The sequence below is a fragment of the Papio anubis genome, chromosome 6 (assembly GCF_008728515.1).
Source record: "Papio anubis isolate 15944 chromosome 6, Panubis1.0, whole genome shotgun sequence".
In the NCBI taxonomy this organism is placed as follows: Eukaryota; Metazoa; Chordata; class Mammalia; order Primates; family Cercopithecidae; genus Papio; species Papio anubis.
This window is the reverse complement of record NC_044981.1, coordinates 64,668,053-64,686,674: the sequence shown is the minus strand read 5'-3', so window position 1 is coordinate 64,686,674 and position 18,622 is coordinate 64,668,053. Positions and strand designations below refer to the sequence as shown.

The 18,622-nt window shown below is 35.3% G+C and overlaps 1 protein-coding gene across 4 annotated transcripts in view; it reads right to left on the bottom strand.

Moving 5' to 3' along the window:
• Nucleotides 1–353: 353 nt before the first annotated feature.
• Nucleotides 354–18,622, bottom strand: part of ADGRB3 (adhesion G protein-coupled receptor B3) — a 743,596-nt gene continuing 725,327 nt past the window's right edge. For 2 of the 4 annotated variants that reach the window (XM_031667689.1, XM_031667691.1), the window contains 3 exons: nt 17,934–17,969; nt 6,947–7,051; nt 366–1,164 (listed from right to left, as the gene is read on the bottom strand). In XM_031667689.1, coding sequence (XP_031523549.1) covers nt 976–1,164; nt 6,947–7,051; nt 17,934–17,969 — 330 coding nt within the window. In that variant the 3' untranslated portion in view covers nt 366–975. Of the gene's footprint in view, nt 1,165–6,946; nt 7,052–17,933; nt 17,970–18,622 lie in introns of all 4 variants that reach the window. The other 2 variants (XM_031667690.1, XM_031667688.1) reach the window with 2 other exon arrangements.

The window sequence follows — 18,622 nt, the reverse complement described above, 5'->3', positions numbered from 1 at the left end:
TTAAAATTAACATTTTTCCCTGTTTTGTTTTCTGTATTGGAACTTACTGTTGTCTACTAGTTATCTTTTTGCCACAAGATAGAAAAAACATAATATTTATGTAAGAGTATGATGGCAGCAGATTTCTGACAAGCCCCATTTACATGGTACATTGTTCCAAAGAATGTTTGAGTAGAAAATACAGAAGCACTATACAAACCTATTATTACATTTGAGAAATCATTAGCCTCAAAGGAGTAATAATGGTATGCTATTAAAACCATGAATACATTTTTAGTATCTGTATTGAAAAAAAACTTTATAAATATGTAAATTTCTGTTCAACAAATCCAAAATAAAATGCACTAAAAAACTGATATGTAGACAAAAGTTTATTTACACCATACAACATTTTAAATATTTTATACACAGCTGCAGCAGAGAAAGCTTCTCAGAGCTTTCTAGAGAAAACTGCAATAATAAAGATGTGAAATATATTATTCATATAAAAGTGAGATTATTACTTTATTGCATTTAAAGCAATGAAGAATGTAGCTCAACAAACATTCATTTAATGACAAAAACTTTGCTTTTATATTATAAAGTAAAAAGTGTAGTAATGGCCAAACAGACTGTTATAAACTTTAAAAACTGCATAAATATATACATTGTGCTTCATGGTGAAGTTTTTTGAAAACTAAACCATATGAAGCGGTTACAACATGAATCGTTGCTTGAGGTTTATCTATAAAGATTACCTTACAAATCCATTCCACGGGTACTTACAACACAGGATGGTCAGAACTGTACACCTGGTCATCTCTCCACTAGCCTGACTAGTGAGAAGTTACCATATGAAAACACCACTGACATTTGGCACATGAAGGTCCTGACATAAGATAGTCACACTGTCCAGATAGAAATGTCAGGCTTCCCAAGTCTTAAGTGTCAGTGCAATAAATTGTTTTGTCTCTACCTCAGTCCATTTTGATTTTGTTAAACTTCTGTTTGAAAATCACCCTCTTGCACATCCAGAGGCAAATTCAGACACTTCTCCCACTCTGCCGGCCTCAGTTCCAAAGCATCCTTTGCCTCTGTGTCTAAGACATTGATTGTGGTGTAATGCGGGTATTCACTGGGGTTTTTGAAAGTGTCCCATGGATTCTTGTTTGGTGCTGGGTTTTCCTGTTGAGAAGAGGGGGAAAGAGAGTCATTTATGTGAGGACTAGGATCACCGCTAGTTGAAGTTTCCAGGAAGAGAGCGTGTTTGTAATCTTAATCCAATTTCTATGATGCAGAGATGACTTGAAAATATGGCCAACTGCGGGAAATAGTTTTTGATTTTAGTTTTATTTCATTGAACAAACTGATGAATACCTTCTCTAAGTTACCCAACAATTTTCTAGGAATCAAAGGAAGTGAACACTAGTATAGAAGGCAAAGTAGGCGATGTTTTGTTTGGGGCATGTTGTGAATTGTCAGTATGGCCATATGTTGAAGTAGGAAGGAGAGTTAAGTCACCACTAAGATTAAATGTAGAAAATGTAAGTATTGTGACAGAAATTTGGTGAGATTAGCAGATTTGAGGTCTTGTGGGGCATATTATTTAACAATAAAAAGTCACTCAAGGTAACAGTATTTCATTAAATAATTTAGAACACTATGCCTAGTTTTTCTCAAGAAATTAACATTTTAGAATATTTAAATGCTGCTATATTCTCTTGTTTTGTGGGTCTTTTTGTTGTAGAATACAGAGATTCACTAAAACTAATAATTATTGAAGAGATAAAATTTAACTGTTTATCTAAGTACTTCTTTAAACTTTTAATTGTATACCAATGAATTCTATCAGGTTTGAAAGATGTTTCCCTTTTGAAAATCACTGCCTTTTAATTTCTACTGGCTCTTTATTTATATTTTTCAGAATTATTACAATGATCTTAGAAGCTTAATATTCCAATTTCCTTTTTATTTTTCATTATAGAATGTCGTGTTTAGTGAGAATATTATAGTTGTTGAATGTAAACCTTCCCTGCTCCCCAAATCTGGCCTTTAACTGATTATAACTAATTATCAAGTGAACATAAAATAGGTACTTGAATTACTATCCAAATTCCACTCAACATATTAAACATCATCTTAAACTATGGCTAAGAAAAGCAATCTGTAGAAATACTTATCATACTTAAGCCAGGTGCAGTGATGTGTGCCTGTAATTCTAGCTACGTGGGAGGCTGAGGTAGGAGGATTGCTTAAGTCCAAGAGTGTGAGACCAGTCTGGGCAACATAAAAAACCCAAAACCCAAAACCAAAACAACAACAAAAACACTTATCACAACTGGAAATTAAATTAATAAAATATTTAATGCATGAGATGTTTTCAGCACTGATTAAACTTACTCCCTCCCGAGAATATATGGGGAAGAAAGGTTAATAGTAAACATTTAATAAAAGGTTAATTTTTAGGATGTGTGGAGGGAATTAATTAATTCTGCTTTAGTCAAATGTTCTAAAGTCTCATGAATTATAGTCTTGTAGCTCTCCCTCTACCTTATCCTTCCTTTCTTTCCTCTCCCCCTACCTTATCCTTCCTTTCTTTCCTCTCCCCCTCTCTGCTTCCCTTCAATCAATATTTATTTATCAGCTGCTCTGTGCCAGACACCATATTAGCTACCAGGGAGGATGAAGTCATAATCAGCATGGTCCACTAAGAAGCTCAAGATTTAAAGCCTGATACATGCAGGTCCAAATTCCAGTTCCTCCACTTCAGATGAATGCGATTTTAAACAAGTGATTTCATTTTTCTGAACCTCAGCCTGAATATCTGCAAAACAGAGATATGCTTTATATTGTGGGCCAAGGAGTTGGCAGAACATGTGGATTAATGCCTACTTTGTGGGGATGCAAAAATACAAAAAATGGGGTAACCTAGAATAATGCCTGGAGAATTTAATAAACACTCAATATATAGTAGCCATACTTATTACAGAAGGGTTTATAGTTAAATGGAGGTTAAAACATGTTAATATTTATATCTATCATCTAGGAAAAGTGCTATGGGAATTCAGAGAAGGGTAGAGAGATGGCTTCTTTATATGGGAAACACATAAAACTTTCTGAGAAAAGTGACATTAGGGCCAGAATAGAGGGCTGGGCTTGGCCATGAACACATATGTGTGGTTGGAGGTCTGGTGGCTGAATGGCACACTGGGAAGTAAAAATCCAGAGAGCATGGAGATGGGAAAACCATGAGAACAGTGACCTATCTATTTTAGTTGGCATAAAAAAGAATAGCAGAAAAGTAGGCAGAAGGTGAAGTGGAAGCCAGATCATAAGGGATTCTGAATGCCTGGCTACTAAATTTGGAATTTATTTTGTAGGCAATAGGGAGATGTTGAACGTTTAGGGGCACTATGGTGAGACCTGAATCATCAAACATCAACTGAAAGGCTTACTGTTTCAAATTCTGCTGAATCAGATCCATAGTGGATTCATTTATCATAGACAAGGGTTGTGTCTATAGGAGATTTCTGGGAATCCTTAGTTTGACAGAAGGTCCAATTAGCTCAATCCTGAAAGAACTCACACTGTTTAAAGTGTTAGCTCATTTGCTTGGAATATATAGGGGTTCCATTATGTGTGGAACAGATATGATTTCAAAGATCAACCATTATGGATATGTGAACTAAAATGGCCAATTTTAAACTTTGTCAGAAAATCTACATTCTAATTTCAAATGGTATTATTGTCACTACATGACCTATTGAATTCCTGAGAGGTTCTATTAGTGGGTAATACATTAATTCATAATTCATAAATTCTGGCTTTCGGCTAATCTTTAGCATCCCAAGTCACTCCCAGCTCAACTGGGGTTCTCATTATTATTCACAAATGTGTGGATGCCCTTTAGGTTACAGCCTTCTTTAGTGGTAAAAAAACTACTGCACCCAGAAGTCAGAGTGGGAACAAGATCTGCAGGGAGTAGGGAGGGACCTCGTTGTCAGCGTACGGTACCCAGGAGTGACTCATCCTCCTGTGTGTTGGGTGTGATAAGAGAGGAGCCTACAGATTCTCATACTGAAAAGTGTAATATCGTCAATGGTCCAAGTAAATGATGAACTGTGGAGCAGTCCAAAGGGATCATTGAATTTGGTGGTGAGAGCTGTAGGTGCCAGGAAAGGTTTCAATGGAGGTATGAATCTTATGATAAAAACTTCAAAGTTAGTGTAAGTCTCCGAATTTATGCAGCTGTTTTGTGTTTATGTATGTTTTGCACTTGAGTACAGAATAAGGAGCTGTAGTTAAACAGATGCATATTTGTTAAAGGCTCAAAAATTACAAATTCCATATAAGCCAACGTGCACGAAGCTTCCCAAAATGCTAATTTGGTCTTAAGCTGCATCAGTAGAAATAGGATGTTCAGTAAACAGAGTTCAGAGCCACCCAAAAATATGGCAGGGCTGCCTGAGCATATCCCATAGTTCATGGATCCAGAGCACACTGGCTGTCCACTTGTGGATAGGTCCCTTCCTCCCTTCATCCATCTATCCTTTCCTCTTTTGTCCTTTCCTTTTTTTCTTCCTTCCTCTCTCTCTTCTTTCATTCCTCTCTCTCTTCTTTCATCCCTTCTTCTTCCAACCTACCAACATTTGGGTATGAAGCAAAAAGGAGTATGCTTATTTTTAAAAAGTAAGAATTTGCAAAAGCTACTTGGGGGAAAGAGATCTTGACTGAATGGTTTGTGAGACACACACAAAGTAAAATAGTTTCTTCTCTGGATATAAGTGTCTTCTCTTTTTTAGTGTGATTTAAATGTTTTCCTGCCTGGAAGCAAGGAAATGGACTAAATGGTTTTTTGGTTTCTCTTTGATTCCCCAAATTCTATTATTCTACGTAATTACCATCATTTGCAGTGCCAGGCAGGTGCTGTGAGTTAGCAGCCCAGAAAAAAAAAAAAAAGAAAGAAAGAAAAACCCCTTTATTTGAGATTTTAAAAAAGTCTTTCTCCACCCAATTATGCATTTTTTCATTAATAATGTGCCACTACAAATTATGTGACTAAATTAAGGATAATGAACTCACTTGTGCTCATTATTAATCAAAACCAAATAAGGAAGTTGCATTTTTTTTTCTCTCTCTTCTCAGATATTTAGGATGACAGTCAAGCAGCAATGACAATTCTATCCTCTCCACTCCTAACCTTCCAAATGGTAAATATTTATAAATCTCTTCTAGAAGAGGCATGCTGCTGCAGAGATGTGATGTAATTAGTAGACTATTTTTTGTTGTCAGGAAACTGAGATACAGATAGTTGCGCCATTAATGATTTAATACCCAGACCATACAACAAGGGGAAATTACAATCATATTATAGCAGTTAGCCAGCTGTATCTGTTGCATAAGACTTTTAGATTTGTAAATATTACCCTCTCCTTTTCTAAGTAATGAAGTTTCTTCAATTATTTCATTGTTAGATTTTACTATTTCAAAATGTGTAGCTAATGTGTTTAGGTCTAATCTCAATGGTGTAATTCTCATTTGCATGCTAGCTAAAAATTGATAGCTTTCTATGAGGAGGAGTAGAAGAGGAAGATCCACTCATTATGAATGAAGTGTTTTGTATTTGCCTAGCATTTGATTGGTGATAACAAATAATACATGATTCCTACTTTAAGGAGAAAAATTGATGAACAAGAAACTATTAAGAGACCAATTAAGAGTTAAAGTGTATATTTCTTATAGCCTTCCTTTAACACAGATTGAACGATCATAGCTATGCTATAAATCAATAGCAGCCATGATAGCTTACTACAACCGGCATTGTACCAGTATTGAGAGGAATAAAAGAAAAACATAAAGATATATAAATGCTTACTCTTTAGCTCTTCAGAAGCTAACATTACTAATCAGGAAGCTAGGGCTAAGTCTCATAAAATACATATGGAAGAATCACTAGATTAAGAAGGTGACCAAACATCATGTACTTTAGAAAAATATGAATATTGACGTCTGGAAAAGAAGACGGACCATCCAGGGACTGCAAAGAGTATGAGGCAAAGAAAGAGCCCCACATTTGGGCGAAGGAGAAGAGCTGGTGTCAGATGGCAGTCCCAGCTCTATGTCTTATAGCTGAGCCTCAGCTCCCTAACCTATAAGGTGCTTCCTAACCTACTTGCTTTTGAAAGTGTTGTAATGACTGAAGATACATATTAATTACTGTTTTCTATGCTCCATTTAGGAGGGTGAAATTGAAGTTTAGAAACCTGAGTTGGGTGACTTGCTTAAGATCAGATAGTTCTCGATTGAGCTTTCAACTAGTATACTGATTTCTAGAGTCCTGGCCCAGCACTCTTATAATTATGTAAACTTCTGTGAAGCTATGAGTATGCCATAAACATAGTAATTGTACAAAGTTATTTTATTTGATGAAGTCCTGTACTAAGATTGTAATAGTGTGAATGAATGAGAAGAGAACGGTCACAGTTAATAACCAGAGTCCCCAGTGTTGATGTGTGTACGAAAATTCCTACCAAAAAATAAGTAAATCTCCTGGAGACAAAAATCTATCACTCTGGTTTCAGGTAACAACTTCATATACACAAAACAATTACATTTATGTCAGACATTCAAATTAAAATGGAAATATTAACCCAAAGGGATATTCGAAAAGAAAATTAATTTTAACTCTGATAGTAAAATGATCAGATGAAGCCAACATAGTTTTGATATGTAACCAATTCTAACTAAAGCTTATAAATGAGGATATGTGAAATATCAATAAAATGCCTAAAGATTCTGCCATTCCTAATTTGTCTTGGTAGACTTTCCAAAGTACGTTTTCGAGGCTTATACTTTTTTTTCTATGTAGGCTCGTTTTATGTTCCCACGATAAGGAGGTCCTGGAAGGCAGGAATAATATCTGGCATCATGCATCTTCTACTCAGGCATTGAAGCAAAGCATACTTACCATACTGCTCGTATTTGGTATATCCCGAAATCTGTCCAAAGTTTGAAATTTCTGATTTAGCTCTTGAAATAGTTCCATATGCCTCTTCCTTGTATGCATGACCTTCTGCAAAAGAGAACAAGATAGCTCTCATCCCCAACTTGATGTATGTTTTTCAAACAAGAGATTCAATATTTTTGCTTTAATAATAAGGATAATCAAGTTTGGCAGGAACCAGGAGGTCCTACAAGATGCACAAATGCAAATAAGTTGCACCAAATCATTGTCTCATATTCAGCACTTCTTACACATTAATAATTGGCTTTTTCTTTCACTTACAAGACTACGAAAAAAAAAAAAGGTTTTCTTGTGGGTACATTAAAAATGTACCAGTCATTTCTGAGTAAGATTTTCATTATTCAAAAGTTAAAGCTGTTTTACAAAAACAGTTATAATATTTTTAAAATGTTAAAAAACTCGAATTGGTAAAGCACCCAGTCCCTGATGTTTGTCATGGGAAATATTACTTTTTTATGTCTTATTTCTGTAAACACTAAAATCCTAGTTGGCTGTACTAAAGTGGGAGCAAAATCCCAAACCCTGCCATTAAGGCTGAATCAAAGCACTAAAGTGTCTGAAATATATGTGGGATGTAAAACCTTGCATTTTCCATGTGCATAATGATTAAGCTTCATAGGAGGCAAATCTGACCCATAGATTTCATCAATTTGTTTAAGAGATGGTACAGATTCTTAACAATTAGGGTTCAGAGCATAAATTGTGTGGCTGATATGCTTCTAAAATCACAGATACAAATATATTCATACTTCTCATCCCTGGTTACACCCTTTTCTCCCAACTTCACCATAACTCAACAAATGGAGTCAAATAAAAATGACTTTGGGGTAAGTATCATGGGGTGAATCTTGTTCAATTACAGATCATTTCAGAACCCCAAAGAAGAGTTAGATAATAAGTACCCTGTATTTGTAATTGTTATTTTAAAGGAGAAAATGTCTTCCTCCGTTTTGATTTTTTAAAGTTCATTTCAGAACCCCAAAGAAGAGTTAGATAATAAGTACCCTGTATTTGTAATTGTTATTTTAAAGGAGAAAATGTCTTCCTCCGTTTTGATTTTTTAAAGTTAAAAATCAATATTTTGGTGATTCTCCAAGACTATGCCTTCATATTTTGTAAGATTTTACTGTATTTTAAGCATATGCCTCATAACTTACCATTTGTTCATGTGGTTTGCATAGGTATATTATATCTATGTTTAAGCTAGAATTTGAATATTTGGTCCATTGTTTTAATTAGCAAATATTTTCAAAAATAAGGATTTGTTTTGGAAAAAAATATATAGTTGGGAAAGCTGTAATGCCTAATTTCCTTCTAAAAGACACTGCAGAGAAACACTTTACCTCCTTGAGGAAAAGGAAAAGGGCAAAAGACAAAAACAATGGAATCTTTAACACATTAAAAAAGCCTGTTCTCTCCTATGCAGGTTTAATTTCCTGTATTTAATAAATATGTATCTAGGCAATACATTGTTTAGCTCATTTCTTTCCTTTCACTAGCCTACTTTTATGTGAGAGATTTCTGTCATTTTATGTCTTGCAACAATCAGTTTCTGTCTTTGCTCCTTTTGGCTCTAGGAGTTGGCTGTGTGAGAATCAGGTGTTTGAGGACAAGAACATGGCAACATTACTCATGATAGGGACATGAAACATAGCAAGCAATTATAGAGCGATTAACTTCCCATCAGTTTGGGGGAGAATATACAAAACAGATTTGCAGGATTAATAGAGAAACACCAGGCAAACATAATTTGACTAGTGATGGCTTGTGGGGATTTAGGAGAGAGAGGATTTGCATAAGCAGCTCAATGGGGAGATTCTGAGGACCCTGTCAGTTGCAAACATAAAGTAGCACATTCTTTCCTTCGGGAGACAAACACTTTCAGGCAGTACCAGGTTCTAAGACACTGATTAAAATATGGATTTGTGTATAAGGAACACTTAAAAAAAAAAAAACTATTGTAGTTAGAAAACTGGATCTGCTTCTAACTTACAAATTTCATTTTTCATAATAGTGAATCTTTTTATATAGAGTTATTTTCTTCTGTGGTACAGTAGGGGTGATGTACTGACATTTTTCTAGAGATATTTTATTCCATCATTCACTACATACTTACGAGCATCACATATTGTGCTAGATGCTCAGGTAATGATGTTGCACAAAATCTGATTGAGTTCCTGATCTCTTATAGCTTGAAGTCTAATGGAGGACACAGGCATAATAATTCAAATAAATGTAACACTGTAAGTGTGATAAAGAAAACATATGGTGCTGCTATGAAAGTGATAGGATAATTTGCTAAGATAAATCCAAGTGAGGCAATTCCCTCATTTTAATATATCCATTTTTAATTTGAAATTCCTCGAATTAGTGATTCCCATGGTCTTATTTGTCTATCCTCTCTTTTCCATTTTCTAGGATTCAGAAAATTTCTAGCTCAATTTTTAAGTCTATGCTGGAATCCCCTCTTTCAATGGGATCTTTCCTTTTCAAGTACAAGAAACTCATTCTCTTCTAAGACAGTTGATGCCAAAGGCACAGCACCCTTATTTTGAGATGAGCATCTGATTTTTGTTTGTGAAGTCTCCAATTATCCTTCATCTTGGCTTTGGGGAACTATACCTTCCCATGTTCCTGGAAATGTCTGTTGACATTCCTACTATTCTCTGGCCAAGAGGTGAATTATTCTGTCCCCTTCCAACAGTTACTTCATTAGTCAAAGTCACCTAATGTTTGTTGCTGCCAAATATACTAGATAAAGCATTTTTAAGAAGCAAACCAAGCATCAAATACATTCCATGGAAAAGAAGATATACTAGCTGATTGGAGGTTTTATAATTATATTCTGATTGAACGGGTAGTACCTAATTCAGAACTGGGTGGATCATATTTCAAATAATTGGATTGCTATGAAAGTCTAAAAAGTATACAGGAAAAATATAAAGGTATGCTGGTCACCAATATTGTATAACCAGAAACCATTTTGATATTTTCTACATGGGTTTATTAAAGCTATTAAAGCTCAAGGACACTGAAATGAATATGGAAGCAAATGAAAAATGTGTATGCTGAAATATGGGGCCCTTGCTACCTAGAAACATTAATGGCAAATACATTCTCATGCCAAATATTCATTCTAATTTGAAACTGCCACCTTGGCACTGCCAGAAATAACCATAGCAATGATGGCCTGGATTTCTGGCAGAAGTATCACATTATAGTATAGCTCTCACTGTCTCACTGACAACTCATGTCTCTGACATGAACTCAGTTTGATTGTCCATGCATGATTTCTTCTTGTTCATAGACTCAAGTAGATCACCCAGCCTTTAAAATAAAGAAGATTCCATTGATAAGAATGCCAGCTTCACAGTGAACACTGCAGAGTTTATAACCCAACAATATTCTGGGGCAACAACTTAGGTGTGGTTTTAGTTTTCACATGTACTAAAGATTTCCTCTTATTTATTTACTTGTATGAGTATTTATTTGTAGCACCGATGCCTATAATGAGTTGCCACTTGCTTAGAAGTTTTCATGCTTATAAATCTATTGGTCTATTTCATTTGGCTGTTTTTTTATGTTTAGTGACATTAGGGTTTATCCGATTGCCTTTTTCTTTCTTTTCTAATTTAAGACCCCTGCTTTTTAAAGAAATCGACTTCTGTCAAAAACTGAACTTATAACTGAGTTTTCAAAATGTGTAATAATGAGAAAATTCTAACCTGTGGATTTTCTATTTAAATAAAGATATATTCTGATTGACAATATCTACATATCTATAGAATTCAGGTGGCTGTCAAATATTATATGCATCTTTTGCAATAAAGATAAGAGCATGATAATGTTTCCTTGCATTCATATTAACATCACGCAACAATTCTGGAAGCTGCATATGAATCCCCATCCTGAGAGGACCACCAATCTAACTGCACAAAAAATATGTTCTCCCAAGTAGCTTATTTCAAAAGATCCCTTTCCTTTTATACATTTTAAATGCAAGAGAATTAGTCTGTGCAGTCCTTTAATTGTTGATATTAGAGAGAAAGTGATGCTATAAAATAAAGCACATTCATCGTATTTCAGATATTTGAGAAAAATGAGGATGGAAAGCCACCTGTATGTCTGGAGTACCTGCTATATCCCAAGAACTCTCCTAGACCATTTAAATACTTGGAATATGTCAAGTCTGATAGCATATTTCTCCAAGTTGGATCTAGAGAAATGCATATTTAGATCTCAGTTGTATCACTTTTAAGTTGTGTGGTCTGAAGTGTAAAATCTAATCTCCTTTTAGTCCCAGTTTCAGTAATCAGACTTACCTTGCAGGGTAATTTTGAAGATTTAAAAAAGGATATAAAAAACTTATCACTGGGCCACACAGATAAAAGCCACTTAAGAAATGGCAGCCATTATTATCTTTCTTAATCCTCACAATAACTCTGAGAGGTAAAGCCATTATCTCCACTTTACTGATTAGAAAACTTAAGCTCAAGGAGGCTAAGTAAGTTTCCCAAGCTCACACAAGTGGTGAGCAAGCTGGAATTCTTTCTGAATTCTACATCAATTCTCTTTGCTTGCTGCTATCTTAGATGTATCTCATAGATCCAGGGAGCACTCTTCTTTAGACTATTCAGGTGTGTAATTATGTCTTGTTATAATGGAAAATGAGACAAAACAATCCAGGATGGGCTAGGTACTCTCTGTAGTAAGCCCATAAACTCTACAGATATTGACCACCCTGCAGCTATTCCATAGTACTGCAATTATATTTTTCATGGCTGGTCTTCATATTTTGTCTCTGAACAGTTCCTGGGCAATGACTTATTTGTCTGTATATCACTGGCACCTAGCACAGCATTTGGCATTCAGCAGGTGCTCAATAAAAGTATACTGAATACCTTAAATGAACAAGACAGCACAGGCATATAGGCCACGGAAGGTGACTGCAATATGGAAGGCCATTATAAATGTCGTCTTCTCTTCTTCTAAAAGAGGTCTTCCCAATGGAAGAATGGCTCATTTACTGGCCCCAGACAAGAGCTTTGCCTCCTCATTCTGATTTTATTGTGTTCCTTTCTTTTCAATACAAATGGCTTATAAACGGGCTTAGAACAAACTGTTTACAAATTTTCACTTTAATTCATAAGTGTGAATCACAGAGTTGAAGCTTAAGTCTGAATTATATATCAGAGAGGTAGTTACGGTATACAGATTTTAGAAGCTGAAATAAATTGTTAGAGAAAGTTGGAGAAACTCCTAGCCATTAACTTTATAGTATGAGGTCTGGAAATCATGGGCTCATGGGAATTATAAACCAGTTTCCATGAATTATGTTTTCCAGCCTTAGAACTTTATACACCTACAATGCCATTGCCCATATCTGCTAAGATGAACCTGTAGTTCTTCTTCTTTACTGGTTTGCATGAGTCCTGCAAGGGGTGGAAAATTGTGACAACTTCCTCCCCATCGTAAGGGTCATGGCCAACGTTTCTAACCTCTACCACAAAAGACAAGGGTGGGTTAGAGAATTTCTTTATGGCTGGCTTCTAGATAAAAAGGTATGGGAAGGTTAGAATAGTATTTTTTAATTTTTTTGACCTGTTTTGGGGAAAAGAAGTTCTCCTTACTATGATCCGATTTGGTGAAGAGGAATTCTGGTATCTATGACTTACTTTGGAGGAGAATAAGGGGCCAGTGACAGGAGGGAAAGAGAAGATCAGAGAGATCCTGGTTCTGAGGTTGCTTCTGAGGCCTTTCAATGTTCTTAGTTCAAAGCACTCAGTATGCCAAAGCACCATACTCTGGGGTATCATTTTCTGAGCCCTGTATTCCTCTCTCCAGAGTAGGTTGTTGAATATTAGCCTAAAGTGAATGTCAAAACTCATATTAAGGAAACAATGCACACTAGGTTTTAGCTTAGTTCCTAAAGCAGTGTTGTGAAAGGGGGATGATTTCCTTGGCTGGAGTCTCAATGTTTCCCTCACATGGAACTATGGAACTTATAGACCCATTTTCAGTGTCTATGTTTCTTTTCTTTTCTTTTCTTTCCTTTTTTTTTTTTTTTTTGAGATGGAGTTTCACTCTGTCGCCCAGGCTGGAGTGCAGTGGCATGATCTTGGCTCACTGCAAGCTCTGCTTCCTGGGTTCACGCCATTCTCCTGCCTCAGCCTCCCGAGTAGTTGGGACTACAGGTGCCCGCCAGCACGCCCGGCTAATTTTTTGTATTTTTAGTAGAGACGGTGTTTCACTGTGTTAGCCAGAATGGTCTCGATCTCCTGACCTCATGATCCGCCCGCCTCGGCCTCCCAAAGTGCTGGGATTACAGGTGTGAGCCACTGCACCCGGCCTCAGTGTCTATGTTTCAAATATGTTTCTGTTTGAATACATATGATGCCAGAGTTTAAAACAAACTAAAGTGTCTGAAAACAGCAAAAATTAGTTGCATATTTTTTTTTGCCACTGTCAATCCTGAATGTCCTTGCTGTAAATGCATAATTTTGCAACAGTTTAAATTTAGTTATATATATATATAATTTAGTTATATATATATATATAAAGATGGCTATTGTCTAGGACTAAATTGCTCAAACTTTTCCTCTAAAAGTACCCAGATTGCCTAATGGAGTGCCCTTACTGCTGGGGCTCAGGGACAGAGCAGGAAGAAGTCTGCTATGAACAAGACATTTCTTTGAAATTTTATACCTTACACTTAGAAATTAAAATATATTTTGATTTTTATGTCACAATTTAGCTGTGTTTATAGTGATATTGAATTAATATAAATGATATCTTTCTTGGCTATCATCACCCAAATCTCCTTGTAAAAAATCAAGCCCCCATGAAAATGGGGATTTGTGATTACCCCATGTCTGTGTCTTCTTTTGCCCTCTGTCCACAATCACTGTCTCCCAGTTTGAGAAGTATGAAAATAGTGGAGGTATGGAGCTCATTAAAAACTCAAAGAAACATCCTAAAATGTTTTTAAAAGGATACATAGGCCAGGCACAGTAGATCATGCTTATAATCCCAGTATTTTGGGAGTCTGAGGCAAGGGAATCACATGAGCCCTGGAGTTTGAGACTGGCCTGGGCAACATGGTAAGACCCATCTCTAAAAAAAAACAAAACAAAACATAAATTAGCCAAGCATGGTGGCACATGCGTGTGGTCCCAGCTATTAGGAGGCTGACGTGAGAGGATTCCTTGAACCCAGGAGGCAGAGGTTGCAATGAGCCAAGATTGCACCACTGCACTGCAGTGTGAATAACAAAGCCAGCCTCTGTCTAAAAAAAAAAAAAAAGCTATATACTTTTCATGGAAAACTGTGAAAATTTTTATCTCTGCATTTTTGGAAGTGAAGATTAAAAAAACATATCTATATGACAAGTATATGGATATCAGTTTTTTGTTGTTGTTGCTTGTTTGTTTTTACTTTTTTTTGAGATTGAGTCTCACTTTGTTGTCCAGGCTGAAGTACAGTGGCATGATCTTGGTTCACTGCAACCTCCATCTCCTAGGTTCAATTGATTCTCCTGCCTCAGCCTCCCAAGTAGCTGGGATTACAGGCATGCACCACCGTGCCCAGCTAATTTTTGTATTTTCAGTAGAGACCCGGTTTCATGGACACTTCTTTATCCATATATTTTTAACATAGAATGGATACTGTTATCTATTAGTGTTTCAGAATGAATGCCTGCAATTGTGTTTCTGGGAATTCTTAGAGCCCAGATCTCGACACAAGACAGACAATTAGAACAACTTACCTAATTGTCTGTTTTAACATCATATTAGGAACCTTTATTCTAAAATATTAAAATGGAACTCACCCTGACTAGATGTCTTCTTGATTTCCCTAGTTCTGTTACTGGTACTAGCAGACACCCAGGCTCAGAACTGGAGAGGATTCTTTTCTCTGCTCCCTCACCCTTTCACCCTATGTTCAGTTAAGGACCAAATTCCACAGATTCTGCCTCTGCAGAGTCTTCTCATTGCTTTCTCTTCCTACCACCTCCAGGAAGTGGACTTTCATTACCTACCACATTAGCCAATCTTAACTGGTATTTCTGCTTCTCCTTTCACCCTGCTATACAATCTATCCTCCCTGTTACTGACATATTCATCTTTTTAAAACCCAGAGTATAGCAAATCATTCTGCACTGAAACAGCAACAACAAGCAAACAAAATATAATAGAAAAAGCTTAGCAGCTTTTAGTAGCAAATTAAATAAAAATCCCTCCTGGAGTATAAGGCATGGTTTCTAAATTACTCACTTTAGTCTCTTCTTCCATAGACCCCTGTTTAGGTAAATTTTGACTTACTTGTTGTTTCTTAAGAATACCACAGATTAGCCAACCCACATGCTTTTTCCTCCTCCTAGAATTTCTACCTGCCATTTTTCTATCTCCTTGAGTTATATCTAATGTGGATATCTTTGAAATTCAGTGTGGCTATCTTTGAAATGTCTCTTCCATTGTCGTCCATTTTTTATGCTAGTCTCTGCCTTAATTCAGGTACAGTGTCCAATAACATTTTGTTAAAGCAAACCGGATGGAAAAGTAATTCAATTTTTTCACCATTTAAAAAAATAATTCCTGAATGTTTATTAGGTACTAGGACCTCCGGAGCTGGGCATACAAATTCAATAAGGCATTTGGTTACAGAACACAAGAATATCACTACAGTATTTTCTGTATATTTTCCAGAAAGCAAGAATCCAGAAATGCAATGCTGTTCTGGAGACTGTCTACATGAAAGGGCTATTCCCCTGGTATGACATTAACTAGCCACAAGAGTTTTAGGGATATATGAGTTGGCAGAATATTATCATAGTGTGTAGCCTCTGGGGAGTGTGTTAGGCTTAAAGCCTGAAGCAAAGATGCTTTCAGAAGTCCAAGAGGCAGTCTGTCAGTGGCAAAATGTTTACGCTGGCCATTGTATGATAAAGCTTGCAGGGGGAGCAGGAGGGTCAGAGAGCTTGATAAAAATTTAATTAATCTAGCCTGAATTAAGAGGGGGACAAGCTGGACTTTCCCTCAAGAACCACCCACAAAATATAAATAGATTGTATTACAATTCATTAGCATTTATATCTGGCAATAAGTTTTCTAAACACAATCCATGAAATATCGGCCACATAACTGCTATAGCACATAAAACTAAGGGAAATAGCTCTAAACAATTTGTAGGGTAAAAGTAATGTCTCAGAGTTCCCACCCACCCCCACCGAATTTTGATACCTATAGTAAACATGCAGTGATTACAGCAATTCAAGAGCTAAAGACATGTCTGGGGTTCTCGTGTTGCAATTTCTCTTCTTTATCAGGAAATGTTTTATTAACAACATGGTTTTATGGGTGGAATACTAAGCATAGAAATAAGTATAAGCTTAAGGAATCTGCTACCAGTTGCCATAGAGAATAGATGAAAAAAGAACAGTTTTTCCAATGCTCCAAGTGACACAGTATGATTAGATTTCTTTTCAGTGTTTGTGATTACATAACTTAGGCTGGTTGAATTAAGGCTTAATTTTAGATCTAGTTTTTTTTTTACTATATTTTGCCACTGATGCCTAGGTGGGTTAATTCCTTCCTCCTCTCTTTTATACTAACATAACAATTTATTGCTTTTAGACAAGGATATATACTGTCCGATTCTCTATTTCTGGCTACCTGAAGAATTAATATTAAAAAGCCATAAAATATCTGTTCTTGAAAGGCACTAAATAATCTAAAGGCAAAGATTGCTGAATATTATCTATTCAAATTTATATTCTTGATACTTTTATGCTAAAAACTTTGGATGCAATAAAATATATATTCAGTGCTAAGTTACTACAATGAGGCTGCATCAGTATTAAAACTTTCTATTTAATCATAGATAAAAGATTCCTTATCATTACTTTGTATATTGTAGTCTGAAATGTTACTGAAAAGAACCAGTTATCCTTGGACTCCATTCAGGGTAAAACCATTGTTGACCATTGCAGTAAATAAAAACAAGTCTTAGTTTTGACACATGATGTACATTGTAGAGCTACAAAATTCATCTAAATAAATGAAATGACTGAACTAGGAGTAGTTAGCATGTCCTGGGAAGCTTCTGTAATTTTAGGAGTATCAATTAAGAGTATTGAGTTCTATGTATGTATCACAAGGGTACAAATATACTGGAGAAATATGTAATGTATTGTATCCAATTATGTTAGCAGACTATGAATCATATTCAATTATCAACATACATAAGTACATTTTATATGATGCTTAAACATCATTAATTTTCTGTTTAGCATAACCTCCTCAGACGGTATGATTTCAGTAATTTGCAGTAACAGTATTATAGCATCAATATAAATTCAATGTAAATTGGAAAATGAAAATTTTCATCTTGTTTGTATCTGTGAAAAGGCATTTACTAAACACAGGAGCACATTGAATCAATAGCTTGTATTGAGAAAAAAAGCATCTGAATGTACCGCAGAGAACCTAAATAGCAGGAATCAGAAGATGAAACAAGTAATTTTCAGAGAAAGCCTAGCTAACCAGCCTAAGCATGTTCACAGGATCTCTTCAGGTAGTCACTGAAGTAAAACCAAGAAAATTGCTTTAAATATAAAAATCAGGAAGCTGACATTCCCCCTCCCTACAATCAACCAGGTTCAGCTCCTAACATAAATTGTTCACTTATCTTAGTATGTATAAAACAGATTCCTCACTTGTCCAGAAAATCTGTTTAGCATATACTTAAAGTAATTCAAACTTTAAAAATTTCATGCTATACAAGATAAATTTTAATTAAAATGTTTGACTTATTTAATTAAATTAGTACATAATATCCTTACATGGCTGCATAGAGTCCTAATCTTTAAGTAATTATATATCAATTTTGAATTCAAGTAATTAAAATTCTAAAATAATTCATATAAACTTACCTCAAAGTCAAGGTCTGAATATCGTGATTTTCTTCTCTGTAAGATATATTTTTAAAAAGAAGGAAAGAAAACCAATAAAGTTATGTTTAGTCACTCAAACAAAATGAAAAATCATCATTTTCATTAAAGATAATCCTGCTTGTTTTACACATATTTCCTTCACATAAGGAAAAATGTAAAATATTATGAAATTTTCATGAATCATAAAAAATTTTATGATTTTGAAATATTCTGTTCACAATTTTCTATTTTTACTTTGAACTTCTTTTAAAATTGAAGAATATAAAAATACAGAATATTTCTCATTTTGACCTCTTAACCCAAATTTTTAGTAAGGAGAAATTGTTCCTATGAAAACTCAGACAGACATTTCAATCTTGAAAGACTTTAGGCTTACTACAGCAAAACTACAGACAAACAGGATTAAAAGTTGTATAGGAAAAATTGTCTAGTTACCTTGACATCTTCAACCAACGTCTAGTTTTCATTTCTACCAAATTCTACCCAATCCTCTAAGTCCCAAAGTTCTTCATAAGTCTCACCCACATATTTCTTGTAATTTGATAGTCCTCCATGACAGAAAAGTCCTTCTCATTGCTAGTCCTGAGGAACTAATGTATTTGTTCTAGTTCAGCAAAATAAACTATTCCACACCCCAGTAAAATGTCGATGTACATGTAAATGTCTCA